Here is a 19,947-nt window from a genome sequence, read left to right on the forward strand (position 1 = left end):
AACACACCGGGGAAGGACATAGATTTAATCGTGTCAGATACGATCACTTGAAAACTGCTAAAGTAAATTAGTTATGATAACCAAACCTCGTTCTGTAATGGTGCTCACCCATGATGACCTGTGACTTTCGAACCTTTGACCTCAAAGAAAGCGAGGTAACGGGTCAAGGCATCCGACTCGTTTTACGTTGTATCATCACAGACATCAATTTCCTTTTTACCGCTGTTTATTTCTGAGAAATACAAGTCACATCCCAGAACCTTGACGTTTCATTTTCTTTTACTTAAAAGATCTGACCATGACTTGGTCACATCAGATGGGCCCCTGGATCAACACCAAGCACTCATGGGTGATAAAGCTCATATCAATTCTATGTCTCAGTACATTTTGTTAAATCTTAAATCATCATATAAATCGTTCTCGAACTACTGCCTGGTCGAATACATGTATATATATAGTGGATGTATATAGTAAATGTGTCTAAGTAAACGCATACGTGGTCTTAGAATGATCCCTGATACCTGATCAAGATGTTAAAGACTCCTCGGATCCTGGATGTAGTAGTAGTTTGACGTAGATGGCCTTAACGACCCCAAAGCCCAGAGAGCCAAGTAACAACCCACCCTCCATTGAGCGAGAGGTCAACTCGAGGGTCATCCTCAAGAGGTGAGCGTGGATTTCTTCCCCTGTGGGTTATCCATTCGTCCTTCGGAGGTAAGGAGAGTGAGGAGAGTGAGGGAGGGAGTGAGGTGAGGCGTGAGGGGGCTGGGTGTGGCGAGGAGCTCACACGCATTCCAAAGAAGATCCTTCTGTGAAGGAGGAGGGAGGACGCGGCAGGGAGGAGGAGCTTCCGACGCCAAGGTAGCGTTGCTCCCTCCTGGGCGGAGCCACGCGTAATGTGCGCATCCCAACGTCCTCTCCGTCTGTGTCTGTTTACATACACGATGTCCCAGCCAACACACACGTTGACATTTTTTTTTATATATATATATTCCATTTAAAATGGCAAAACATATTGACACGGATAGATAAAAAGGTATACACTTTGGAGAGAGATTACTTTGCCTTCACACTCAACTGTCATACGTCCTCAAGAACCATAGATGCTCTATAGACGGACAGTGGAGGCAGTTATTAAAAAAACAATAGGTAATGAAATACGTATCTTACAAGGGTTACAACTTATAGGAAGAGTCGTTCTACTTACGGATAGGTGAACACCCGTCACTCACTCATGACCAATACGAGCTAATCATCACGGAGCAAAATGTATACAATACGACTCGGGGAAACAATGTAATGCAACACTCTCAGTGGCCTTGTGTTAAGTGTTCAAGAGTTTCATCTTCCAACTTTAGTTCGATTCTTTTTACTCGTACAGAAACAGCAGTTATATATATATATATATATATATATATATATATATATATATATATATATATATATATATATATATATATATATATTGCCATCTTCAAACCGCTGGGCTCAAAGTGGTAGCGAATCAGGACGTGGGAACACCAGTCTACTGCTTTTGACGATATCAGAAGTTCGCGCCACTTTGCTGCATCACCGTAATTTGTACGTGTTCGGTAACTTTCAGCAAAACCACCACTCGAGCTTCTTATATCAAGGGCCTTTTTACACAGGGTGTAAGAGGTTTTAAAACTATTTTTCAACACCTTAAGAAGGTTTCTCAAGTGCTATTGGTTGGTGGGCGTAAGTTGACCCTAAGCAGTCGATAGAGCAATAGCCAAAACAACGTACCAACCCGCCAACTTTATACCACCTCTGACCACGAATGTACAAAACTGGACACTCTCTATCCGCCCAAAACCTAAAAGAAAAGGGATTGAATCTGCAATAAAACCTAAATCATAAACAGAATTTTTTTTTTGTAAAGATACACAACTTTACGTTCTGGTCTACGAACCAAAAGAAAACTAAGAAAAAGGTATTTGTCTTTAATAAGATACGAGAGCAAGATACATGAAAGGAAGGCTCCATCTGCATTAGATAGACTGATCATCCGCTTCTTTATCACGTCAATATGATGCGTATTTATGCCAGCATTGTTTCCAGATATAGATAGGAAGAATATCCAGACTTTCGATATGAAGGTGTGACTAATAAACCCTCTTTGCACGCTAAGCTACACGCCTGTAGTCCTCTCAGAATAAATCCAGCGAACTTGACCTTCATTGATATTCCTCCGTAAAATTCTGATCTTAGCTACGTGGTGGTATGTACTGAATACCTTATAATCAGGGACACAAACTCAATGACTACTGATCATTAATTTATGTAAGTCGTCACCTGTATGTTTGAGTAACTTTCTGGGATGTTATATGCCTCCTTGTCTCAAAGTAACATGTCTATGAACATCACATAGTGACTGAGACCTGAGCTTTGGGAGTCAAACTTGAAAACAAAAGATAAATTTGAGTGTTTACGACAAGTGTGGATGGTCAGTGACAGAAATACAATGTAGACTTTATTCTTCATTTTTTTTTTGTAAGCTGAAGACTCCAGTCACGGACAATAGTCTACAACAAGGCCGGGACTTAACTAAGATATAGAGAGACTAATGAAATGGAAAAAAAAGAATGGACACGGAAAAGTATTTTCGAATTTTGGTGGAAGTGAAAAGCTGTCTTTTTAAATGCGCCAAGTCATAGTTACTGGGAAAGACATGAGAGGGTGGAGGGCAGCAGAGCTTCGAGGTGTCAGGAAAGAAACATGATTAGATGTTGACTGTCTATAGTATATATACAATGGACAGTTTCTACCAAAGAGATCATGGGAGATGCAATAAGTGAAGCGTGTGAGGAAACACTCGAAGAAGGATTCCCTAAAGAACTAAAAACATCATGATGAAAACTTGTTATCCAACGATAAATTCCCTCACTATATCCTCCCAAAGCATGAGAACCATTGGTGTACTACAGAAGATCAGACGAAAGTAGACGAAAGACTGAAGGACTGAGTGTAGCGTCGTAGATGAATGTGTTGAAGTGCTTTAATCACAGCGATATGTAAGTCGGGATCCTCTCCCCCCAACACTTCGACACGAAATTTCAGAAACGTAAATTCTTTCTCCAAATTTTGTTTCCTGAACTCGGTCATTTTGACGGCTCTCTGGTCTGGTGCAGAAACCTGTAGTCATTTCTTATGTATATGTGTTTGTACGTCTAGCTCCTAAGCCAACGTCCTTTCCCGAAAACGCTTCCTCAAGTCTTTCAGTACTTTGTACTTTGAAATTTACGAGTTCGTCGGTTCACGATCGATAATAAGAATTAGTAGAAGGTATCTCGTGAGAAGGCGGCATGACGATTCAGCTTTCTAATGCTATGGCTGTAATATATGCACAATATTGCCATAGTGTTATATACAGACTTCCCCGTACCATGCCACGCCTTCTACTCCAATGACCACACCCTTTCTCTAAGGTCAACCACGCTGCTACCTTCTCGCCCTTTCATGCACGGTAGAATTAAGAATTCCCTCTAGTGATATACCTCATTACTAATGACATTTATCTCAACTAGACGAACTACCATAGCCTCTAAAAAGCACAGACTGGGCAAACGGTGGCCAAGACAGCGCGGTGTTGGTTATAGTTTTCTTCGACATTGAAACACAGTGGTATCGCGGTGCGCTGGTCCCACCGGGTATATAAAGCCAGCAGCAACCCGCTCATCTGTACATTAGCTCACACAACCCCAGCAGACATGAAGGTTCTCGTAAGTCCTTCTCCATGTTTTGTATTCTGAAGTCGGTCTTCTTGACAGTGCTCTGGCAAGGTGTAGAAACCTGTAGAAACCTTATGCATGTGCTTATACACGACCAGTGGTATCACTCGAGTTCATCCCTGGAAATTTCTGTGTACTTGCAAGCAGTTAAAACACAGACAAACTATTCATGAAATCACTGGAAACCGCAGCTTTTAAATGCTACAGAACCATTCCATGTCATAAGCTTACGTCTAATTCTTCTGATTGTCTTTGCGCATCACTTTAAATTGTTGCCCTTTCTTCAGGTACTTCTTGCTTTGGTGGGCGCCGCCTGCGCCGCCGCCCTTCCAGAGGCTCCAGTCCCCGTGACTGACACTGAGGAAGTGGTGCAAGCCAAAGCTGAGTTCGAGGCAGCCTATGCGGCCGCCGCCGCTGCTGCTGCTGCTGACGAGGTCCCCGTTGTAGTTCTTCCCGAAGGCGCCCCAGAACCCGTTGCTGACACCGAGGAAGTCGCCGCTGCCAAGGCTGAGTTTACGGCTGCTTTCGAAGCTGCCGCTGCTGCCGCTGAGGCCGCCCCAGACACCGATCTGGACGGTAAGATCTCCACCTACACCGGCCTCCTCTCCACCATCGACGGCAGGCTGTCTCCTCTCTACACCAACACCCTGCCCTACGGTGCCTTCGGTATCCACGCTCCCTTGCTGGCTGGAGCCCCTCTGGTTGCTGGAGCCCCTCTGGCTGCTGGAGCCCCTCTGGCATACAGCGGTCTTGGCCTCCACGGTGCCTATGGCATCCATGGATTTCCCCTCATTAAGTTCGCTGAAGCTAAATAGGAGACTTCCGTCACCTTACCACCTTCTGTCTGTGTGAGATTTTTGTATCTGTAGATAAATTCCTTTTGTAAATATTACCATAATGAAACGTCACATCTTCCTATTCACTTCAACTAATTGGAAATCTTCAAATGAAATTCTTGATGAAAAAATTGTAACGAATTGATATTAAAAGTTAAGAATGTATTCCGGTGTTTCACTGTCAAACTCCATTAGATTCTAAGGTCTGCTGTGTATTGGTTATTGATAACCAGCTATAATGTTTCTTGCTTATATAAAAAGTCTCGAAATTCCCCATGTTATTAGTCTCGGTGTTCACCAAGACAATTTGATCTTACTTGTGGTACATTCCAGTCGGTACCTAAACCGACTTTGTGTAAAACGTTTAGGTCAGTTGGGTAGCCTAAAAAAACGTTTACACTCTTGAGAACAAGTAGACATTACATGCTGCATTATAATACACCCAGCAAAATGCACTAAGGTGCTCTCGTTTCGTGGTGTAAATGATATTCATGTTCTTGGTCTCTTCTTTGTGTCTCTGATGTGTAAGATGAGAAGGAGTGTCATAATGTGGAGGGTGTTCACAGATGGCGTGTGGCTCGTGTATCACATTTCCAGGTACGCTCTGAAGGAAGAAGTGTCTTGTACACATCTGGAAAGTCTTGCGTGACGGTAATCAAAGTCTTAAAGCCACTCTTGTCGTCTGCTGCTCTTTCTGTTGTCCCATCTGTACCGCAGTCACACATGTGGTCTTTGGGATCTGATAACCACAGCTTGAGGCATCTTGGCGGTTCCTGCCCTTCTAAAGCGTTATATTCCCTACAATACAGCCAGCTACATCTCTCCAGTTTCTTGGAACGGTTAAAGATCGCTATGTTATTACATCATTGGCTTTTATCTTATTCTTTTCTTCATGTTGATTACAGTAATGTTTTCTCTTCCTGGGATTTCATCATAGTTACTTATTCACTCTAAAACATCATTAAGAAGACACGAACAAGCTTAATGACCATAGAAATGAGTCCAACATAAAGAAAAGAGGAACTCAGCTGCAAGGTAACTGCGTAAGCAGTGTATTGTGTCTTCAACGCTGGCAGCCAGGCCCCAGTGTCCACTCTGGTTGACACGGCTGCCCGCAGTGTCCACTCTGGCTGACACGGCTGCCCGCAGTGTCCACTCTGGCTGACACGGCTGCCCGCAGTGTCCACTCTGGCTGACACGGCTGCCCGCAGTGTCCACTCTGGCTGACACGGCTGCCCGCAGTGTCCACTCTGGCTGACGTGGCTGCCCGCAGTGTCCACTCCAAACATCCTTCGTACGTACTAACGACACTTTTAGGGTCGAGCCACATTTGGAGTTGCTGTCTCATCTTCCTCGTGCTAGCTATTCTTGATGTAGTTAATCATAGATTCTGGTCAGCTGTCAACAATATTTCAGACGTGCGTATCGAGATCTAACCTGCACTTGAATGGTACACCAAAGTCAGGTCAAACGTACCTTCCTCCGTCTTACCGTATGTCATTAACACGTGAAGAACCCAATGTGAACCATCGGACGCGATGGTCTTTTGTTAAGTATAAACATCTCACCAACATCGGAGGCCAGGGCTCAAGACATACAACTTCCCCACCATGGAAGTACTCTTACAGCTTAACAAGAAGCCTATGACCTGGTTAATTAAGAGATCCTGCTCCCTGTCAGCTATAGAATATCAAGTTGAACACCACCTTCGGCCAAACCAGCTAATATAGGTTAAGGTATAACTGTCTAGTGGCGTTTCTGTACCTTTCTAAAAATGTTTATCGGTTGTAGCGTCTATATATTCCCTGAAGAACATGGCTGCCCTCTTTAGCCCACTGACATATGTGGAAACATACCCTCCTCATCTCTGTGTCCTCTTATCTACCTCCTCCGCCCTCAGTACACGTCTACTGACCTCCTCTCTGTACAAAACCACATACAACATTGTTCCATCATACACCAGTTGTGGGATTCATCTTCTTAGTTTACGTTCTGAAGGGAGTTCCTAGCTCTCCCTCTTAGAATAAGATACCACTTAGGTCCTTCAAGTTACACCTCCAGTTAATCATACATTCAGCCTCGAGCGCTGCGACAACGCTTTATCCCACGGGGACAACATGGCTGATGTTTTCCTTTCCCAGAATGTTGAGGGTGAAAATGAGGTCTAATATCAATAGCCCGTCGGAACCTTTCCCTCCCGTGCGTTCCCTGACTTGCTGGTGAGAGAGTTTGGCTAACACACTTCAATTATCAATGTTTCCTCGTTTCGTCTTCCACAATTATATTCTAGTCTATTTTTTTTCCGATGTAGAAACCCCTCATTTTGAGGACCTCTCCATCACATGACATCTTTTCGTCTCTTGTACCACCTTTGTATGAGGATAGATCTGACTGTGTCGTCTTCTCACTCTTCATCCCGAACTTAGTCACTCAGATGGTTCACTGCTGGAAACCCCATCACCCACCCAAAAGGACTGTTTCAGAATTTAGTTTTCTCTAATAAACCTATTAGTCAAACAAGACCTATTAGTCAACCTTCTTTATCATACCAAACTTGAGTGACTGATTGACTTTACTTGGTCAAAACACATGAATAATAAAGATATTCATATATTTCATCCAGGATAGCACAAGAAATATACACAAACACTCATTTCCAGTGTGGTCTTAATGATGCATAAAAGATATCAATATTTTTTTCATCAATCCCTCCATATCATCCAGGACTTTGCAGTGACAAAGGGTTAAGATGAATGCAGTAACATTACGTAATAGAGAAGATGGGTAGTTGAACTCTACGATGTTTTTATCCTTTATTGGCCATCTTCGTCCCACCACAACTGACCACACCTTTCTAGCGAGGTCGCCCGCAGAAGTCCCCTCTTTCCCTTTAACCTCACATCATAAGAGACTTTTCATCTGGTGCATCACATTAAAGCGATAATTACCTTGTCTCATCATTTTCCAGGCGCCCCTGTAGGGTGATGATGGAAGGGCTGGGAGTGGCTCAAGGGGTGTGGTGTTGGCTACAGTTTTTTCCCCGACAGTGAGACACACAGTGGTATGGCGGTGGCGCTGTCCCACCGGGTATATAAAGCCAGCAGCATCTCGCTCATCAGTACATTAGCTCACACAACCACTCCAGCAGACATGAGGATCCTCGTAAGTCCACCTCCATAATTCGACTTATAAACCGAATCATCTGCTCAGTGATGCAAGCCAGTATTGTCAAAGGACAGAGTTAACGATTTATGTTGATCTCGGAAGATCTGTGTCAGTACAGTAAACACCGCCTATTTTCCCACTCACCTGTGTTCTTTAAGTTATACCAAGCAAAGCAGAATCTGACTAACTCTCTTCTCTATATGTAGACATGCTGCTTGCCAGTGTTTTTCTTCTTCCTTTTTCTTTTTATACGTAAAAGCGTCGCTAGTCCCTATCTCTCAAGTGATTAAAGTCTTGTTGGCGTCTTCAGGTACTTCTTGCTTTGGTGGGCGCCGCCTGCGCCGCCGCCCTTCCAGAGGCTCCAGTCCCCGTGACTGACACTGAGGAAGTAGCGAAAGCCAAAGCCGAGTTTGAGGTAGCGTATGCCGCCGCTGCCGCCGCTGCTGCTGCTGACGAGGTCCCCGAAGTCGTTGTTCCCGAAGGCGCCCCAGCCCCCGTTGAGTTTACCGAAGAGGTCGCCGCTGCCAGGGCTGACTTCCAGGCTGCCTACGACGCCGCTGCTGCTAGAGTCGAGGCCGCTGCCGCTAGAGCTGAAGCCATCTCTGAAACCCCAGTCGGCTTACTCTCTACCGTTGGTGGCAGTTTGTCTCCCTTCTACACCAACGCCCTCGGCATCCACGCCCCCATGCTTGCTGCACCCGCACTGGCTGCTGGAGCTCCTCTGACCTACAGCGGACTTGGCTTCCCCGGTGCATTTGGACTTCACGGTTTCTACGGCCCTTATGGACTGCCTCTCCAGTTGGCCAAGGCTGAATAAATAGACCTCTGTTAGCTGTCTTGTCTCTGTGAGATCTTGTACTGTAAATTACATTCTTAGGGAATACGTTTAAGACAGTATTTTCAGTTGTAAACTATCCATCAAAATGTGTTCATATTAAAGGACCCGAGCAAACTTTACATGTTTCACTCCTATACCCCACTTGTTATCTATAACTGTTCATACACGCAACAGTCAACAAGGAAACGTGAATATCACAATAGGATGGAGAATTCGTAACACCAGCGTCTACTGCAGTGGAACGACCAGAGAGGAAACGAAGCATTAGGGGACAGAGAGAAGCAGAGAAAGCAGAGGGAGGAGAGTCTAGCAAGCAAAGCCCTATGCCACACCCTTCCAAAGGCTTTGGAGATTTCGAGGACTACGACAACAGCTGCACTAATATTTCTGAGAGAACAGGACCGAAGTAAGAGTCCTTTTTCTCTCAGGGAGACAACCAGCAGAGCCAGCACTGCAAAATCAGTGCTGATGGTAAGGGAGAAAGGTATAGGGTTCGAAGTGTTCGAGAAAGTCAGAGTTGAGGAGATTTCAAAGCCTTTGAAGACAACAGAGGTGAGAGCAATGGGGCGATAGTTGTAGAGGTTAGATGAGTCTCCTCTTTATCGGATTGGATTGTAAGATTTAGGCTTATAAGCCAAGCACTGGAGCATCTAAGGCTATTCAGCGCTCTCAATACAGTTTACAGTATTCTATCCTCGAAATTCATTTATTTCAAATGACCAATTCCGGTTCTGATAGACCAAGAGGGGAAGAACGAAAAGTATAGGGAGAAAATAGCCTACATGTGTTCGTCTTAGAGCTCAAGCTTGACCTTTGCACCATAGTTAAACCTACGTACTAGGGAGAGGAAAATCCCCGATGCCATAGCTCAAGCCATCACTGCTCCACACAAACCCCACCACCGCGTTAAGGTCCATGTACATCGCGAGGTTCTTTTGTTATGGTTGTGCTGTACGAAAGCATCCTCCAAGAGGGAGGAAGTAAAGTCTCCGTTTTTCTTTTTGACAGAGACGAAATATGCGAACAAGAATTGCATCTACCTCAGACGCACGCTCCTTCAGGACTCGAGAAGGTATGCTGTCTGAGATCCATACGCCTCGTCCACCTGGAGTTGAGAGAGTACCTGAAAGACTTTGCATGAGGAGGATGTGAGAGATGACATAGGTTGAGTGGGAGGAAGGAGGGTGGCAGGGGTGAGGAGAAGAATCATCCAGAGTTGCGTTAGAGCAGCTTTATCAGCTGGAGACTTAGCTACAGTACAGATGCTGAGGAGGTCGGAGGAGCAGGAGGAGAGACTGAAGTAAATAAGGTGTTGGAGATATTTGATTAAGAACCAAAAGGATTTGCCAATTAAGGACATCAAGTCAACGCACTTCCTTTTTATAAGTGTGTGTGCTTAACTTTACGAAGAACTGCTTCACAATGAATCAGAGCAGGAGTGAAAGCGGAGTAGGTATAAGGGGAGGAGAAGTTTCAAGGCCCGGTACGCTCTGTCCCAGATGCGACAGAACTCAGACTAGGAGCGATTAAACCTGGGGTGGAAAGGTTTTCTTTGAATATGGAGTGTAGGACTCCTTTCCAGCCAAGGTAACTTCTACAGTGAGTTCAGCAAAACTCGAGGCATCCCAGCCAGAATAGCAATACCTATTCTGGGGAAAAGCAGTAAAGGGGCTGAACGAGGATGACCTCTGAGTTCTCCTACAGTATTCCAGAGTGTCAAAATTGGCGTTTTTTAAGGGGGCAACAGAGGGCGACGGGGCACAGTTAGAGTTGACAGATATAAGAATATGGTCGGACGACCCCGAAGAGGGGTCAGAGATGGTATATGAAGAGCGGAGAGGCCCGAAGATAAAAAGGAGGTCAAGTGAAGTGGAAGGGATGCCATGACGGTCGGAAACTTGTTTAGAATGTTAAAGTTTTTGATCCACAACGTTGAGGAAGGGAAGAGAAAAAGGCTTCGTCTCTAACAGGATCGTCCAGGTTTAGAGTCCAACCAATCCTTGTGGTGTACATTGAGATCTCCTTTAGGGAGGATTTCAGCGCGTGGATGTGAGGAGAGCAAAGCCTAGTTGCAGGGAGTAATATAGTCACAGTATTTACATAACAGAAGGCATTAGGTGTGATAAACGAAACATTAAAGCAAGATAATGGAGGGTAGAGAGATTTTGTGCCTGATAGTTTGAAAATTAGGAGACTTAAGGCCCAAGAGGCGAGCAATAAGTGCTTTTGCACTACAGACGGCGCACACAGACACTACCCTTCTTTCCCTTATGTATTGATGTATAACTTAGATGCACAGAATATAACAGGAACAAATGATAAAACGCATCTCGCTAATGTAATCCGGTGCAGAACAGGAAGCGCTTAAACGCATTTCATTAATGTCATTTAGTGTAGAATAGGAGGTGCTAAACAAGTGTGTAAACAAGAATAGGGATGATAGAGCTGAAGAAAGATCATCTCTACGTAACTCTTGATAGTCGAAGAACAGTAGTCGACACACTGAAGAATGTTGGATTAGTTTGGATTCTAACTACTTAGTCGTTCGTACGATGGCGGTAATGCTTGCTATACTAATACCAGTTGTTGACCCTTTCTACACATGAGCTCGTACTTAGCACAATAGTTAAGACATGCACGAGACAATGTGTTATAAACAAAAGCACAAAGATTAGTGCTGGTAGCAGACACTTTCTTGATGCATGTTGTGGTTTGACGTACGGGTTTTCTTCGTAGGTTTCGAAGGAAGTGTTCTCAAAGATGTCCTCATCTATCATTCTATGGTACTGTTGCTGTTGTGAGACGTTCACTCACGGCCACAAGGCATTTATGGATGATTGGTATAGAGTTGTATCATCTTTGATCCTTTCTGCATAACTTTTGATGCTTCTGGCCCTATGTCACCCTGCAGGAAAGGTTTCCTTTAACATGCAAAAATTATATAATCGAAGGAACGTGTTAGCGAGCTCACATACATACACATGTTGCTTTCACTCTAACACTAAACTGTCCCTCACCTACGGGCCACACCTACTTGACGAGGTCGACCGCACCAGCACCCTTTCCCCCTGTAGCATTCCATCCTGTCGTAAATTTTTTCTTTCGTTTACTTCATAAAGAAATGGCCCTCATCTCTTCTTAGCCCGTGACACGTCCCGACACTAAGTGTGGGAAGGGCCGGGAGTGCCCCAGTGGACGTGAAGTTAGCTACAGTTTTCCTCGACATTGAGACTCGGTGGTATCGCGATGGCGCTGGTCCTACCGGGTATATAAAGCCGGCAGCAACCCGCTCATCTGTACATTAGCTCACACAACCGCAGCAGACATGAAGGTTCTCGTAAGTGAACCTCCATTTTCGCCTTCTGAACTAAGTTGGTGCTACGGCCGTGATGGGGAACACAGTGTCCCTTTGGCTGTCGTTCGTTTGTTGTTATGAGTTTATGGACTCGAACAGCAACTTCTAATATTAGTTTATGTTGGTGGATTCATGACAGTAATTACCATCCGTTTTCCCAGTAACTGCTTATTTTAGATTATCCTAATCGAAGTCGATTCTCTAATGCGGGAATTAACTGTGCCTAACCCATACTTCTGTGGGCTACCTACTCGTTCACTAGTGTATTTCATCTTCAACTTAACAACCCCTTCAGTTTATACCAGTAAGACCTTGTGGTATCCTCAGGTACTTCTTGCTTTGGTGGGCGCCGCCTGCGCCGCCGCCCTTCCAGAGGCTCCAGTCCCCGTGACGGACACTGAGGAAGTGGTGAAAGCCAGAGATGATTTCGAAGCTGCCTTTGCGGCCGCCGCTGCTGCTGCTGCAGCCGACGAGGTCCCCGAAGTGACATATCCCGAGTACTCCGAAGATGTCGCCGCTGCCAGGGCTGACTTCCTAGCTGCTTTTGACGCCGCTGCCGCCGGCGAAGGCCCAGTAGCAGCTTATCTCGAATACACCAAGGAGGTCGCCGCTGCCAGGGCTGCATTCCAAGCAGCCTTTGACGCCGCTGCCGCTGGCGAAGGCCCATTAGCAGCCTACCTCGAAAATACCAAGGATGTCGCCGATGCCACGGCTGACTTCCAGACTGCTTTCGACGCTGCCGCCGCTGAAGAAGGCCCAGTAGCAGCTTACCTCGAATACACGAAAGACGTCGCTGATGCCAGGGCTAAATTTCAGAGCGCTTATGAAGCTGCTGCCGCAAGAGCTGAGGCTGCTCCCGATGCGCCTGTCCAACTCCTCCCTGCCTTTGGCGGCAGTTTGTCTCCCTTCTACACCAACGCCTTGGGTATCCACGCCCCCATGCTTGCTGCAGCCCCACTGGCTGCCAGGTCTCCTCTGACCTACAGCGGACTTGGCTTCCCCGGTGCATTTGGACTCCACGGTCTCCGCGGCCTCTATGGATTGCCTTTCTAGTGTGCGAAGGTTGAATGATAAGGCCTCCTTTGCTGTCTTGCTATGTGAGATTTTTGTACCATTTATTCCACTTTCTTGCGAACGATCTTGATAATTCTTCGATGTAAATTATGTAAAATTTTTGTAAAAAAAAAAAGGAAATTCTTCATATTAAAAGTCTGGACACATTGTGTACACTGTCTCATTGTAACATGTCAGGTTTCAATACGTGATTATCATCAAAGGCAAAATGGATTTGTTTAATTCTTAATCAGTACCCAGCAAGTACTAATACAGTAATACACAGCAGATACTAATACAGTAATACCCAGCAGGCACTAATACAGTAATACCCAGCAAGTACTCATACAGTAATACCCAGCAGGTAGTCATACAGTAATACCCAGCAGGTACTAATACAGTAATACTCAGCAGGTACTAATACAGTAATACCCAGCAGGTACTAATACAGTAATACTCAGCAGGTAGTCATACAGTAATACCCAGCAGGAACTCATACAGTAATACCCAGCAGGTCCTAATATAGTGATACCCAGCTGGTACTAACACAGTAATACCCAGCTGGTGCTCGTACAGTAATACCCAGCAGGTACTAATACAGTAATACTCATCAGGTACAGTAATACCCAGCAGGTACTTTTGAAATCAGACCAGCATGATAGTCACTTGATATCATTAACTCACGCAGGATATTAATATGGAACCATAGAGAATCCAGAGTCTCTCTTTGACAAGCTGGAAAACAAGATTATGATCTTGCAAGCCGAGGGGTTGCGTTTTCTCTAGGGAGTCGGGCAGGTCCCGTGTTCCCACCTGCATACAGTCCGGTCTTGACCTGGGGGACAAAGGTGGCGCCAGATCTCAAGTAACCAGACGGAGAATAAGTTTGACTGGATTGGCGGACCAAGAGATGGACCCCAGTGGAGCTCCTCCCCTGTAACCAGATGAGGAAGACGTTTGACTGGATTGGCTTCATACAGATCGGGCGGTGGACGACACTAGGACAACCTTCCAATGTCGATCCGAGGCGATAAGGTATCTGGGGTACCCATCTCACCTATACCTTAGATAACCCTTATGTGCTCACGGATCACAACACAACCGAGTCGAATCTCAACTTCGGTGATCATTTATTCGATTCAGATGCGTCAAGTCGTCATGAACCATGTGTTTGATTTGAGCCACAATTGCTTCGTCAGCGAGACTCTCACGGCGTATGTACAGGGCCGTCACTACCGTCCATGACCAACATACATACGTGGATGAACATCCGTCGCTCAGCCTTCATGAGAACTTTACGCAAGCGATGTTCAAGTTGGTGAACATACCCCCCTTTTTTTTCTCCCTAAGACAAGAGATCAGTTCTTGATGTATGACAAACTAAAACGGAACTTGCCGTATCATGCTGTGTCGTGGTTGTATAAACTTTGCCACTTCTCACCGTAACGAAATGAATCAATAAAAAAAGGAGAAGGTGTCTCGACAAATGATAATGCAGTCGTCAATTGTGGCAGGATTTATACAACGCAGATACCACAAGTCTGTCCATGATGCTCACCCTGGCCAGTTCATACCACGCTTCTTGTATAGACTTCCAACACTCACAGTTTCTCTCAGAAAGGACAACACGACAGTGTCCTCACCCTTTTTTTCATTTCGTTGTTGATTTTTTTGGGGGGTTCGAACCACATTGGAACAACACAGTTTTCCCTTATAAAGGACTGTATGTTCTTCAATGCTTGAGTAGACAGATGTATTTACGAAGCTCCTTGAACATCCTAACCTTATGGCTGGTAACAAATGAATACCATGTAAGCTGTAATATGAAAATTTTACTATAAAACGAAGGAGAATTATAGGAACGAACCACGTCAACCTTCAGTGAACAAGTGTGAAGAACTCGTCCCACCACTGTAGATGACTGAATCTACCGCCATCTACAGTGTTTTTTGGCAGACAACAGGCACCTCTTATCCTAATCGTCTATACTTCTTACTCGTAAAAGCATACACTGAAGATTTTCGCTCAGGTCTGTTTGAAGACATCACTTTATTTTTGACAGAAAAGAGCACTGCCACCCAGGGGCTGTGTGATATCAACACCTTACCAATCTATTTGACACTAGAAGTGGCTTCCCTGATAGCGTAAGCAGTGAATGACATCCCCGTCATATTAAAAGTACTTTCCCCTCATCTTACTCTATGATAGTATCATTATTACCCGATCATCATATAATATTCTTGGATCAAGCAACGTACAGGTTGCACTTAGTCCTGACAACAGTGATTATATATTTGCCTATATGTTTTTAAACTTCCGTATGGCAGGAGAGGTTCCATCCACTCTTTAATCTGACACATTTCACGAGAACATAGCGATACAGCGAAGCGAAAACATACGATCGATCTATCTTCAGAATAATCACAGACACTGTATACATTCCTCTACCACTCTCGTCACCGTACCTATGTTATGAACTGTAAACAAAAAAACAGCTCCACGATTATAATGTCAATAACCACAATTATGATAATGAAGATGAATGTAATAGGTTAGTATAAGGTATGTAATATCAATCAAATAGTTATCATTCTCGTCATCATATGTATAATTATCAATAGTTTAATATACTTTTAAGACTCGCAATTTTTTGCCTACCTCAGTTAGGCTTGTGTGTGTTTATAGGCTATGCTTTCAAAATAGCTGCTTCCTCTACTTGTAATGGGTAAACCATGTGTTGTAAAGTGTAAATGTGTGTGTGTGTGTGTGTGTGTGTGTGTGTGTGTGTGTGTGTATTCAGGTGAGGATGACCATCGTCACAACGGTAGTGATGATGATAATATAACGGAATGATATGTTGTCCTGCTTCCTCTGGTGTCGCTTTTTCCCAATATTGACCATAACTGTCCCAGTACTATTGAACCACACCTCCCTGCCAAGGTCACCCGCAAAAGCACCCATTTTCTCCCATTATCTATCGACATCTAGAACATTTTCCTGTAATGTATCTCATGAAAAGAGCATGTACCATATCTTGGTATGAGAGAGGCGCCCGTGCGAGGTGTGGGAAGGGTAGGGAGCGGCCCAGAGGGCGTGGTGTTTGCCACAGTTCTCCTCGACAATGAGACACAGTGGTATCGCGGCGGTGCGCTGGTCCCACCTGGTATATAAAGCCAGCAGCATCCCGCTCATCTGTACATCAGCTCGCACAACCGCAGCAGACATGAAGGTTCTCGTAAGTCATCCTCTATATGTTGACATGTGAACTAAGTCTTCTGGTCGGTACTACGACCCAGTGTTGTAGGATACTGTCCGCATATCTTGTTCATTCACTTCAACGGCGCTTCAGTGTTCAATACAAGATTGTTAGCATAAAAGAAAGCTTTAAAATCTCTATTGCTCATACCATGGAGTCTATGTGTCCCATCTTACCACAGGAACTTTATTTAGAATCATACTATCCATACATAACTCGCCTGTCTTCTATCTTCTGGCATGTCTGCCGCATATTTCTATTTAGACACACGAACCTCACTATTTCATCCCATTGAAGTCTTGTTGGCGTCTTCAGGTACTTCTTGCTTTGGTGGGCGCCGCCTGCGCCGCCGCCCTTCCTGCTGAGGCTCCGGTCCCCGTGACGGACACTGAGGAAGTAGCGCAAGCCAAAGCCGAGTTCGAGGTAGCGTATGCCGCCGCTGCCGCCGCCGCTGCTGCTGACGAGGTCCCCGAAGTCGTTGTTCCCGAGGGCGCCCCAGCCCCCGTTGAGTATACCGAAGAGGTCGCCGCTGCCAGGGCTGACTTCCAGGCTGCCTACGACGCCGCTGCTGCTAGAGCTAAGATCAACCCCCTCCTCTTCCCCTTCGGTATCCACGCCCCCATGCTTGCTGCGCCCGCAATGGCTGCCGAAGCTCCTCTGACCTACAGCGGACTTGGCTTCCCCGGTGCATTTGGACTCCACGGTTTCTACGGCCCCTATGGACTGCCTCTCCAGTTGGCCAAGGCTGAATAAGAATGATACACTTTAGTCTGCCGTCTTGTCTTGTGAATCAACACTTCTTCATATTAAAAAATCGTTAACACATTTGTACGTCTCATTGTAACATTCCATCCATATCAATCCCTGCCTACGAAAGGTTGAGATATACGCGATTTTAATGCTTAGCAAATGTCAACAAGGAATCATATAGCCATCGTGGTTTTCTACATATGAATACAAATGAAAACAAAAGAATTCAAACAGAAACAGACTACTGGGTCTCCCTTCGAGGCTGTGTGTGGTAGTGGAAGCTATAAAAAAAACTCAGATCAGTATGGCAAACGTTGAAAGGCATACAGATAATGTAATATAACACTTTTTGGGTAATACTATATCTGTGATAGATTTATTCTAAACTACCATCCTTTTCAGTCAGAGTCCGACACCAGTTCAGGGCAGATACCATTTACACTTCTTAATATGAATACATATATTACTATCACTGTATCCTACAACGACCTTTGATTAATTCAGTGAAATGCCCGAGAGTTATGTAATAACTTACTGAAAACAAGTTCTCTTGATATTGCTTGTATTACTGATTACCATTAGTTAATGATAAGTGCCACATTCTACAATGTACTCTGAAGAAATACACGCCCGTGACGACCCTGGAGGTTCTTACATCTCAGTAATCCAGCCTTTACGACTCTTTCGTATGCTATGGTGAGGCCAAGACATCACAAACACTCGGGAAACATGGGTGGACTGCTGTTGCTGTTAGATGTTGGTGCTGAAGAAGTTCCTCTTACCTTTAGGCTTGGCTAAGATGTTTCGTCTTAGGACAGCAGACAGAGTGGCTGAGATTTCGTGTCTTAGCACACCAGGGATACAGAATTTACGAAGATATTTGTATAGATAAATCTATGCATAAGATTAAGCGAATATGAGATGTCTAATTGCATAAAGTTTGAATATGAGGAACGTATATCAACTCATGGCCCACCTCAAGTTAGGTAGTCGTAGGGCCAGGAGGGCGAGATGATTAATCTGCTGATAACGTGTATGACCTATTTGTGAGGTTGGTTATTTGGGTTTTAAGTTCGTCGACTTTAAGGGCCAACAAAACCGTCAGTGTCAGGTAAAAGCCACTACGGACAAAATGATAAACACTGTCTTAGGCGATGAAGACCAGAGCGATCTCACTCACTCTCTCTCTCTCTCTCTCTCTCTCTCTCTCTCTCTCTCTCTCTCTCTCTCTCTTTATCTATCTATCTATCTATCTATATATATATATATATATATATATATATATATATATATATATATATATATATATATATATATAACCTATAGGTGTGCTATGATATTCGTCTAAACCTAATATACACAGAATGTAAATCTGAACTCTCCTTCATTCAGTGCACCTGAGATTAAGCACTAAAAAAAAAGAGATCAATGTTTTCATATTGACAGACAAATCTAAGATAAAAAGTGACCCTAGAACTCTATATAGTTCGTCATCCCTGCATAGTAGTGCTCATGATGTAAGTATGAAGCTCCTAACATGTCTCCACAAAGGTTAGCAGTATGAGGATCCTTCAACATGACTCTACTGAGGGTATAATGCTGTAAGTATGAGACTTCTAACATGCCTCCATAAGGGGTATCTATGGCGTAAGTATGAGGCTCCTAACGTTTATTTATTGTTCTTGAGTTATAATGCCAAGAATAATGTGTACACAGACAGACACAATGAAAATGTCTCTCTCTCTCTCTCTCTCTCTCTCTCTCTCTCTCTCTCTCTCTCTCTCTCTCTCTCTCTCTCTCTTTATATATATATATATATATATATATATATATATATATATATGTGTGTGTGTGTGTGTGTGTGTGTGTGTGTATATATTATAATGATTTATGTGTGACAATGAGCCATCGTTTCTCAGTATAGATTTATGTCATAAAGGCACAGATCAATAAACTACCAATCCAACAGCTATATATATATATATATATATATATATATATATATATATATATATATATATATATATATATATATATATATATATATACATATATATATATATATATATATATATATATATATATATATATATATATATATATGTATATATATATATATATATGTATATATATATATATATATATATATATATATATATATATATATATATATATATATACACAAAACACGGATTCTTTTCCCCCAAATCATCACTGAACTAAATCATGAGGCCAGGCAAACCTTCTGCAAGTGACTGAGTTTGCCAAAAATCCGGTATTCAGACAATCAATTGCGTTCGACGTCATCAGCCCTCACTATACTGGACAGGTGCACAGTGCTGTCCCCACCTCACCAGTGATGATAACGGTACGTTGTTCCCAAGATGCTATATGCTCTTTTTTCGCCCCGTATCTCCACCACCATTAGCCGCACCCATCTGCTAAGGTCATCCGCCCTTGTACCTTTTCTAAACACCATTTCAACTCGCAATACAGTAGTTTTCTCTAGTTATCTTACTACTAATAGCATCTGCCTTCATTGGACGAGTCTGATATACCTCTAGAAAACACAGGTTGGGCAAACAGTGGTTCAGAGGGCGTGGTGTTGGTCACAGCGCGACAATGAGACACAGGGATATCGGCGCTGGTCCCACCTGGTGGGTATATAAAGCCAGGAGGAACCCGTTCATCTGTACATTAGCTCGCACAACAGCAGCAGACATGAAGGTTCTCGTAAGTCCCTCTCTATACTCTGTTTCCTAAAACGATCTTCGTGACAGGGTTGCGGTACACTGTCGATACCTTTATTTTCCTCTTTTCCTGTATAGATATGTTCACACGCGCTCACGATATGCACATCATTGTATAAAACCATTGCCTGCCCTCGTACCTGGATATGTCTACGTATTTGAGGAGCTAGAACATCAGGACCTAAAACTGTT

At 44.0% G+C, this 19,947-nt stretch overlaps 3 protein-coding genes across 3 annotated transcripts in view; all 3 read left to right on the forward strand.

Annotated features, from left to right (window-relative positions):
• The first annotated feature begins 3,641 nt into the window (after positions 1–3,641).
• Positions 3,642–4,753, forward strand: LOC139753958 (uncharacterized). The gene is made up of 2 exons (XM_071670918.1): positions 3,642–3,743; positions 4,040–4,753. The coding sequence occupies exons 1-2, from the start codon at positions 3,732–3,734 to the stop codon at positions 4,565–4,567; spliced, it is 540 nt and encodes a 179-aa protein (XP_071527019.1). The 5' UTR covers positions 3,642–3,731; the 3' UTR covers positions 4,568–4,753.
• A 2,845-nt stretch (positions 4,754–7,598) lies between these two features.
• Positions 7,599–19,947, forward strand: part of LOC139753892 (uncharacterized) — a 35,260-nt gene continuing 22,911 nt past the window's right edge. The window contains exons 1-9 of the mRNA XM_071670848.1: positions 7,599–7,750; positions 8,064–8,566; positions 9,020–9,143; positions 9,600–9,663; positions 14,199–14,317; positions 16,076–16,234; positions 16,571–17,005; positions 18,557–18,606; positions 19,570–19,738. Coding sequence (XP_071526949.1) covers positions 7,652–7,750; positions 8,064–8,566; positions 9,020–9,143; positions 9,600–9,663; positions 14,199–14,317; positions 16,076–16,234; positions 16,571–17,005; positions 18,557–18,606; positions 19,570–19,738 — 1,722 coding nt within the window. The 5' untranslated portion in view covers positions 7,599–7,651. The remainder of the gene's footprint in view (positions 7,751–8,063; positions 8,567–9,019; positions 9,144–9,599; positions 9,664–14,198; positions 14,318–16,075; positions 16,235–16,570; positions 17,006–18,556; positions 18,607–19,569; positions 19,739–19,947) is intronic.
• On the forward strand, positions 11,869–13,170 carry LOC139754103 (uncharacterized). The gene is made up of 2 exons (XM_071671187.1): positions 11,869–11,928; positions 12,274–13,170. Exons 1-2 carry the CDS (start codon positions 11,917–11,919, stop codon positions 12,997–12,999), a joined length of 738 nt encoding a protein of 245 aa, XP_071527288.1. The 5' UTR covers positions 11,869–11,916; the 3' UTR covers positions 13,000–13,170.

This window comes from Panulirus ornatus, chromosome 16, assembly GCF_036320965.1.
Source record: "Panulirus ornatus isolate Po-2019 chromosome 16, ASM3632096v1, whole genome shotgun sequence".
NCBI lineage: Eukaryota > Metazoa > Arthropoda > Malacostraca > Decapoda > Palinuridae > Panulirus > Panulirus ornatus.